The sequence below is a fragment of the Fragaria vesca genome, linkage group LG6 (genome assembly GCF_000184155.1).
Source record: "Fragaria vesca subsp. vesca linkage group LG6, FraVesHawaii_1.0, whole genome shotgun sequence".
Taxonomy (NCBI): Eukaryota; Viridiplantae; Streptophyta; class Magnoliopsida; order Rosales; family Rosaceae; genus Fragaria; species Fragaria vesca.
This window is the reverse complement of record NC_020496.1, coordinates 26,174,612-26,184,514: the sequence shown is the minus strand read 5'-3', so window position 1 is coordinate 26,184,514 and position 9,903 is coordinate 26,174,612. Positions and strand designations below refer to the sequence as shown.

Genomic DNA, 9,903 nt, shown 5'->3' with positions numbered 1-9,903 from the left:
TAAAGATGTAGAGAATTGTTGTTGTTTGTAATTTTATAGTATTTTAGTTTAATATTATATTTTCACAAAAATTCTTGATTATAGGGTTAGTATTAGAATATTTAATTTAAAATTGAAACATGGGTAAACAAAATATTTGGTGGGGTGGCAATAACCATACCCATTTTATATTGTATGTGAACTGTGAAGTATTACCAATGCAAATGACATAGAAAGCAGTTTGGTGAGTGAATGAAAATATAAATGTGGTGGATAAATTACATCCAATATCCCAATAACTCTACAATATCTCATCTCTGTTTTCGAAACCTCTAGCTCACATTTCCGCTCACTTTTACGACCTAAAAATGTGTGTATTTATACGAAGACACTTTGCTTACACCTCTACCTATTACTTCAGAACTTCTGCTCCCTTTTACAACAAAGACTTAATAGTGTATAGGCCTGCTCATGCAGAGTTGTATATGAATACATTTTGTTTCTGCTTAATTCAAAACTATGGATTGTTGTATGTGTTCAGAGATTTGATCATTTCACTTGTTGATGTCCTCAAAGTTGAATCGCACCTTGACCCCTTGATGATTAGTGGATATGTCTGCCCGATGAGATTTTAAGTTTTCTCCAAGACCTTATCATTTTGTTCATCAAATTGGCAAGTGTAATTCAAATATAGGATTTGGAACCAATTTTAGTGATACACTTATGTGAGTGAGAGAAAAGAAGAATTAATCAATACCATTTGAGTTTTGATTTTGAACCATGAAAATTAGGTTGCATCTTCATGCAAATATATAACCACGTACATATTTACTATGAAGATCACAACTTTCTAATACTCCTACCCTATTTTCAGGGTTTGAAATGATATTTTCTTCATTATAAGTGAATTAGGTTCATCACCGTAGACTTCGTTTTTTTATATTGGAAGTAGGCAAGAATAGAGTCATTTTAAACAACTAAAATATGTGTCCCCATGTTACGATGTTAGGTTGGACTTGTCACTTGTGGATCATGATTTAGTTCTGGACGGGTTATGATGCATGATATTGGTACACACATGTTTTTTCCGACAAGATGATATTAGTACACATGTTCAGATTTATGACAGTTCTTTATCCATTCGAATTCATACGAAATCCACCTGTTTTCCTTAAAAAATAAAAAAATATCATACGAAATCCACCGTTTACAGATTTTCCATAGATTTATATATAACAAGTCCGGAATGTGCTGTATCAATCATTTAAAATGAGTTTCAATGAAGTCGGCAACAACTTGGAAAATATCAGGTCTGTTTGGTTATACGAGAAAATTCCACTACTTGATGGTGTTGAGGAGACTTGGCAAACAAGTCTTGGAAGTCTTGAGAATGAGAGAAGTTCCCTGAAATTGCCTTGAGAATAAAGTTATAGGGGTGATTATACTGTACATACTACATACTAAAAGCTTTGAACTCTAAACTGTAGACTCTAAATGCCGCAACCTTTGAACTTCCAAAATGATACTGGTCTTTTGAAGCAGCTTCTAGCGCCAATCTGTTGTCTTAAACAAACAACAAGAACATTCACATCTCTCCTTTAATATGGTTTACCTGTCTTCCTTTTTTTGTGTCCCTAACGTTCCATCTGAATTAGTTGGGAATGTGAGTTTTAAAGGTTTTGTGTTGTAGTTTTTTTACGTTGTTTTTTCATCATCGAAAAAAACAAGAACATTCATCTTGCGAGCTTAAATCGAGTTTAAGAAATGACACTCACACTTAGAAGTTAAAACCGCACCTTAATGTCTAGTTAGGGTAGTCAGATGGAACCCTAACATCTTCGATAAGGCCGAAACTCATGCTAGAGCTTTTTATCACAAGACAAAATGATATCAAGACAACCAATTCAATTTGCTCACGCTTTTGAGTATTTTTAACGAATCAATGTATTAAAAATTTAAAATGGACAATGATACATAACTATATATCATGTACATATTTAAGATTACAAAGGCGAAGTACGTACTTCGGGTGTATTAATAGTAGTACAATGTATATCATAACATATATATTACACAACTAGAGTTCGACTCTCACATTTCCATTTGCGAAATTATGAATAAAGATACGAAGTATGATGACAATGTAGACATCGATCAAGAGACGGGAACTACTACTAGGCGGCGGGAGCAGATGGTGCAATAGAACTTCCTCTTAGTTTTGTGGGAAATAGGTATACAGCAGAAAACGACCAAATCAGCATTAAAATCCCAAGCCATAACGGGACCGGCGCAGTAAGGGCAAGCTGATGCTGCTCCACTCTTTCCTATAACCCTTTCTTGCAGATCAAACACTTGTAACACACCCATTTTCTATCTCTTATCTCTCTTTCCCTCTCTTTTTGTTAGTTTGTGTTTTCAAATTACCTATTCTCTAACCTCCATGTAAGCATGGAACTACAATGCCGTTGTCCGCTTGTTTATATAGCAACACAAAGATTGATCGGGAATCCAAGTCTGATTTTGGAAATTGCTTCTCCTTTTCTGTCATATTGGTTGTTGTACCTTCCCTTGATTGATTGGTTTTATTTTATTTTTCCTCACCATTTCAACATTGCAATCCTTTGACCAGGTAGATTATTCTTGATGACACTAACGTCACAGCTAAGAAGAAGTTTCTCATCAATTTGAACGCACATTCACCCATATAGTTGTCTCTATAAATCAAAGATGCCAACATACATTATTACTAAAAGATAAAAGCAAATGGTTTTCCTAGGAATTGAGGAACTAAATGATGCAATATGAACGAGTCCTTTATGGTCAAAAGATCTATTGTTTCCAAGATATTCCTCAGAAGAAACCCATGCTTGTGGTTAACGTGGTATGACCGCACACAAGCTTTTGTGTAATGGATAAGACACGCGAAGAGTCGGTCTGTTGGCGTTCCTTCTGGGGTGGAAGAGTTTGGTTGATGCCTACAGGATTCCACTAGTGAAATTCCATGAGCAAACAGCAAGCTTTGTTTTAGAGCGCTCATCGATATCTATAAGCAACATATAAAGGAAGCAGTTTTACTGATCAAGCTTCTGGGTTCATGCAAGGCGGAGTAGCTAACCTCCAGAGTCATGATAATGAGGTAAATTCAATTCATATAGTTAACGAAACCTGATTCCCCCAAGAACACAACCTGCAGCGTCGACCCTCTAGTTTTCTTCAAGACCACCACCATTTTGTCTGTCCCTCTCTCTTCTTCACTCCTTTCTCAGAGTCTCTTTCAATGCCCGGAATCCCCAATATGGTCAGAAAATGGTAGAATTGATCACACCTTGCATTTTTGTGAGGTTATTGAGTTTTATTCAGCAAACTGTAGCTCCTGGAACTGGTTCAAAAGGAACAGAAATAATTTCAGGCGATACCCTTTTTCTCTGTTATGGACATTTCTTCCTTCAGTTTGCAGAAATGGACATGTCCAGATCCTTAAAGTTCCAACTGCTATCTCATATCTAATTTTGGTAGTCTCTATCTTCTCTTCATTTCCTTCCTAATTTGTAGTCTTATATCCTCTTCTACAAAGTGGCTAAGAAAGACATGATTGAACCCTTAAACTTTCTCTCTTACCTGCAATCACATCTTCCGTTCTACAAATTAGCTACAATTCTGCAAATAACAGAAACTAAACCTAGAAACTTGAAGAGTATCAGATCTGGTTATCAAGTAAGTAATAAGATAATCAAAATAAAACATGTAGAGCAACATGGCTTTCAAGGTTCTGTCAACCTCGGCTGACAACAAATTAACAACGGCAGACCTCAGAAGTCAGATCCATGTTATCTCTCCTGACTCTCAGTTAGGTTTCCTTCTCTTAAAAATCTATAGTTTCGACGTAAAAGAACCCATAACCATATGAAGCTTAGTTTGGTGGTGGGGTTTATAAGGAACATGTGGGAGATTTGGCCGAGACAATAAGAGTGACACTTTGCGGTCAAGATATGAGCTGCAAAGCGGAAAGATAATGGAAGAGGAAATAAAAGAGAAATAATATAGTAATACTTTAAAACCAATATTTGCTATTCTACCATATCGTGACTAAAATACAACATCAAAAACTATATCGTAAGTTCGTAACCAAATGGTAGATAGTCATGTTAAAACTTGTCACCTATTTCTGTAAAAAAGAATAAGCAGTCAAGCGTATCGACTACGTTTTACTTAATTCCGAAACTTATATGGCCAATACATGAATATTTGTAGCTAATTCATTATTGGTAAAGTCATCATTTTATGTCTGAACTATCCATTTTTGCAAATCAGCTTCCAGAAGAGAAAGAAAAAATTGTTTCATGCCAGGTAAGTTTTTCCCACTAATTACCTATTAGATTCACTCTTTTACTTTCAAAAGTATGGCAAACTAATCTTTGTGGGATCTCACAAGTCACAACTTCTACATAGACAATACATGTATTTGATATTGACATACAACTTCAAGTACTCTATGTTGAATAAAGAATGACTACATGATGACAAAATTCAGGGAACTAGTATTCCAAGCACAATGCAACTATTGACGGTTCATATATACCTTTTGCATATCGGATTCAAGAAGTTGCTCTGTCCTTTAATGGATCACAAGCATAGAATGCACCAATATTACCCCATAGATAACAGTCTCTAGATCACGTGGTTAGCTCTATTGGATTGTGTGCCTCTATGTCGACATGCCGTATACCAGGAACAAGCTCTTGGATCTCCTTTTCCAATCTATCGACTTCACTCCCCAAGGCTGTAACTACTTCTTCACCTGCAATAAGAGACAGTCACAATATACCAGAATTCCAACTCAATCACCAAGATACTGAAAAATCTAAGTAAAGTCATAATACATACCATAATTGGACATCATTTTCAGCAAAGCAGCATCGTCTTTCTCCTTTGCAGCTTCACGAAACTGTGCATTATTATAAATTTATAATATGTAAGTATAGATCGAACAGCAAGTACACCAAGGAATTATGATCGACAACAAAGTTTGAGCAAATATGTAAACATATAAAATGGCTGAAAAGAAACTATAGGGAGCAACTTTCAGGAACAAAAGAACCAGAGAGATGATTAACCTGTCTTGCCCATTCTTGACGTCCAGTCCTATAGAGATAATTTTGAACTACCACCACTCCATTGAAATCTGTTTGCATAAAAGAAAGATATCATCCTTATAAGCAAATAAATGCCACCAAAGCTGCATTTTAAAAGTTCTAATGATTTTGAAAAAGATCTACTTTTGATAAAAACAATAGAGGCCGAACATTACTGGATTCATAGCAACAGAAATTTCCATGAGAACCACTCTAATACGATTTAAGAAAAGAAAGAAAGTAACCTATCTCAGCCTTGAATCTGAAGAATCCCGGGCCAATCACCTCACTTTTGCAATCATATAAAGAATCCACAACCTATTAAAAAAATCAATAATTTTTACAAGCTGATACCACGAAGACACGCAACTAGCAAGTATACTAGTATAAATCATTTAGCATAAGTATACCGGGTCATTTTTCAAGAATTGAAGAACCTTCTCCACATCTTGGTCATCCATTGCCCTACCAATCAAAGCATGTCGATTCCTTTGTATCAGAAAAATAGCCACCTGCATGATAGATTCAAAACAGTTAAAACAATCACAGTAGTAATGTAGATAGAAGTCAGTTTTCTTTTATTATGTTGTTTCTAAGTGCCAGCATTTTCAGATAAGAAAGAAATAGGAAAAATGCCCAGTATCAGGTAACCACACGACTTCAAGATTGGCATTGAAAAGCATATATTCACATCATTCTTTGGAATAGAAGTATAGTATTCTCTTGCAGAATCCACACAACTATTTATGACAAGAACCATTCCTTACCATTCCGAGTAGGTTGCCAACTACAATTGAACCTATAGGATCGTAAATTCCATTTCCTGTGACTTTTGTTGCAACCAATGATGCTGCAGCAATAGCAAGACCAGCTACAGCGGCACCATCCTGCATATTTGAAAAGAAACTATTGAGGACACACACGTACAATTTGAACAAAATAAAAATAGAGCGACTGGTCGGCTATTGAAGATAAATATTCTCCAATCAGCCACAATCAAGGTTAACTACTATAAGGAAAATCAAACTATGGATGAAATAATAAGAGTTTTATTAATATATTTCTGCCATCTTGAACTGAACCCTTTTATTGATGCCGCAGAAACCAACCAGGCTAGTAACAGGTGTCCCATTGAATCTGATCGTATTAATACGCATTATTCACAGAATGCAGTATATACATGTACTGTTCAGTATGCAATCCTAATACAAATAATGCCAAAAAATAGCTATAAGAAATTTTATTATCATCTGCTGAAAAGTTACTACTTGAAAGCTACAAACATACAGAGCAAGAATGAGACAGTAAACAAGATCAGTGACTTTATCATTCTTCAAATAAGTCTAGGGTCATGCTAAGGTTAGTAAAGGATTGATTCCATTGAGTTGACATGTTTAGTGTGAGATAGTGTCTTGCTTCAATAAGCATGGCAATCTAATTAGAAAATTCTGGGACAGTCATCACAATGGAGGTCAAGATGGTTCAAGCAGATGAGCTTGTTTGAAGCGATTAGGTCAAAACTTCTTTCAAATATAAAATATCAAAATCAAGCATAAACTAATGTACTTTCAGTGCAGGGGAACCCATATACTTCACGAAACATCCTTAGTGATGGAAAGAAACCGCAACAAAGGGGATACAATCATGGAAACAAACTAGTTCCAGCAACCAATGGGGATTAAAAGAACACAGACTCAGAATATTACCTCAGTCATGACTGCAACAGCGGTAGGATCATGACCACGCCATATATAGTCTCTTAATTTCATGCCCTCTTGAGCGGCACCTTTCTTGACTGCTTGGATGGCAACAAGAAGAGACGCGCCTAGCAAAATGAATACAGAGTGTTAAAGGAGAAATTTGAAAAGACAAAACCAAAGATAATATTCGCTTGGGCTGCCAATCATCCTCACGATGAAGAGACTGTACCTTCAATTATAAATGAACCACCAATCACTATAGCGGCATATTGAATATTTGGAGGGGGCTGAGGAAAAACACACACAAATTCAATAGAACACAGTTTCATATGCAAACACAATGAATAAGAGCGACAAATTGGAGATACTGATATATATATATATATATATATTTTTATTTAAAAGCAACTAAGGATAAATAAAAAAGACCACATTTTGGTTTCTGCTTAGTAAAAAGTAACTCAACTATTCACTTACCTGTGAAACCCACAAGTTTTGAACTCCATGAACAATAGTTGCACCAGAACCAAGACAAAAGATACCAACAGCAGATATCAAAGACCAAACAAATCTTTCTTTGGAGTATCCATAACTGCCAAAATCAAAGTAATCAACTCAGCACTCAAACAGATGTCTCTTCATTCGACACAGAAAAAGAGTTGCAGGTTTTTGCTCACAAATGATTTTGGATCCAAAGAACCTTGAATAACTCTCCTTGTTAGAGTTTAGGTTGTCAAGAAAATTCACCAAATATAACTAGAGAACCAAGATAGTTGAAGCTGATTCTTAGCCTAAACAGATATGCAAGTACACATACAGGTATTCAATTTTCATTCATAGGTCATGACTACTATACTACGGCATTCACTCACTGCTCCTAAGTACTCGATTTATAAAAGTAATCCAAAATTATTAGTACTTAAACTAGTCTTAAGTGCTAGATTTATTGTAGGTCACAGATGCCATCTTTCTGAAGCTCTAGGACAAAATCATAGCTGAAAGAGGTTTACAAATAACTAGAAAAGGCGGGTTTAGGGTTCAGAAAGACTCACGGGTGGAGAGCATCTGGTGCACGCCTTGAGCTACTCAACCCGTAAGCAAGAAGCGCCTACAATGTCAACAATATCAATTAGTTTCTCCCCATTCAATGATCACCAAATCAAGCGAACCACAAAAGCCACAATTCAAAAACAACCTCCATTCAGCATAGACACAAACCAGCACCACCCACCTGATTAGCGAAATCCGCAACCGAGTGCACAACCTCAGCAAACATCACATGGCTCGAGGTGGATAACCAAACCGTAAACTTAAGTGAAAACACTAAGAAGTTGCACCACAATGCAGTTGTGACTGCTCTTTGACTAGTCCCCACATTTCATGCAAAAACAACCAAAACCAAAGCTCACATTCAAAATTGGGGAAACACATGTAAGCTAGTGGGTCATCATTCGAATACAAAAGATTAAAACTTTGAAAGAGTTTCATGACGGGTACCTGTGCTGGTCATTGAATTCAATTTTAACTTGCTTAACAGGTTTAGCTCTGGTCAAGAAATCTGCAAACACATCAACAAACCCAATTAAAGCACAAAACTTTGGCCCATAATTGAGCAATTGAGACAAAATTACAGACTCCCCAATTGAAAAAGTGACCTACTTCGATGCAAGAGGAGCTGATTCTGCTGATGAACACCGTGGGAAGGAAGCAAGTCGAGCAAAACGAACCGTTTTGAAGAGAAGAGCCGGTTTAGCTGAGTGTGAGTTTGAGTGGAGTAGTAGTAGGAGGAGGAGCCAAACGGTGCGTTTTGGGAGGAGCGGCGATCGTCGTAGAGGAAAAGCAGACACTTTGAGGAGGAGGAGGAGCGGCGGGAGTGGCGGAGGCGAGAGAGGAGAGAAAACGACGACGTTTTCATCTCTCACCAAATGAAAGATGAGGCTTTTGGTTTTCTCTGCATCTGAATAGTACTCTTGCTTCTTCTATGTACTCATCGAAAAGCCAAAGGCTACTGCATTTGGGTTTTCAGTGACTTGAGTCCACTTTGCCATATGCCCTTTAGGAGTTGTGAAATATTCGATCTGGTTTAGTGTTGTTCAAGGCTGGGGAATAATAGGCGCCTAGGCGGTGTCGTTTTGAGATGGGAGTTGGTATCTGTTTATGCTCGTGAAGTTACGAAGTCCTTAGAACTAGAACATTATAAGTAGAGGTTATTTTTTTTTTTTTAATAATTTTTTTATAGAACTTTATAAGTAGAGGCGTTTTATTACTTTGAGAAATTTTAAATACACACCTTTAATCTCTTAATACATATCCCTATTATTTTATATTTCATATCAGATTTTATAAATATGTTTAATTACAAAAACATCCATCAATTATTAGAGAAAAAAAAAATCATTTTTCTTAAAAAGGAAAATTCTCATTAGCCCTAATTATGTGAATTTTTTTTCCTACTAACAAACTTAAATTTCAAAATTCCCATCAGCCTATACACTCTTTAGAGTGTTATTCCCACAAACAAAATTTTCAACATTATACCTATTTTTACTGACCATGATACCCTCCTTTTTCCCAATCTCTCCTCTCTCTCTCTTCCTTTTCCGTCTTCTACAGATCTGAGATCTGAACACTCTCTCTCTCTCTCTCTCATCAGAAGAAGCGTCGTCGTCGCCTCTCTAGTCTGAACCTTCTCCTTGTCATCTTCCTTCTCCGATCACTCAATGTAATATCCCGGTATTTTTTAAAGATAAATAAATTGTAACTATATTTATACGTGTCTATACATACAATTAATATTGAGATGTGAGGTGAAACCAAAATTTCCCGGTAATATCGATTAGATTACAGGAAATATATATTGAAATGCAAATGAAAAAAAAAGAAGAAGAAGAAGAAGAAGAAGAAGAAGAAGAAGAAGATATTTTTTTTAGGGGAAGAAAGGTCTAGAAGGAGGGGGAAGGTTTCGGGAGAAAGAAAGAAAGAAAAGGGGGAGGACTTCTCTGGATAACTCCTTGACCTTCTCTTGTTTTTATTTCGGGACTCGATCTTCTCGACCCTGGGGAGATTTCTCTCTCTCGACTAGGTCTCGAGGG

At 36.3% G+C, this 9,903-nt stretch overlaps 1 protein-coding gene across 1 annotated transcript; it reads right to left on the bottom strand.

Moving 5' to 3' along the window:
• Positions 1–4,369: 4,369 nt before the first annotated feature.
• On the bottom strand, positions 4,370–8,850 carry LOC101292522 (metal tolerance protein C4-like). Its single transcript, XM_004303779.1, has 13 exons — positions 8,471–8,850; positions 8,309–8,369; positions 8,043–8,175; positions 7,864–7,919; positions 7,289–7,403; positions 7,041–7,098; positions 6,818–6,936; positions 5,879–5,998; positions 5,522–5,623; positions 5,357–5,429; positions 5,094–5,161; positions 4,864–4,924; positions 4,370–4,777 (listed from the first exon to the last, which is right to left on the bottom strand). Exons 1-13 carry the CDS (start codon positions 8,724–8,726, stop codon positions 4,653–4,655), a joined length of 1,347 nt encoding a protein of 448 aa, XP_004303827.1. The 5' UTR covers positions 8,727–8,850; the 3' UTR covers positions 4,370–4,652.
• Positions 8,851–9,903: the final 1,053 nt, after the last annotated feature.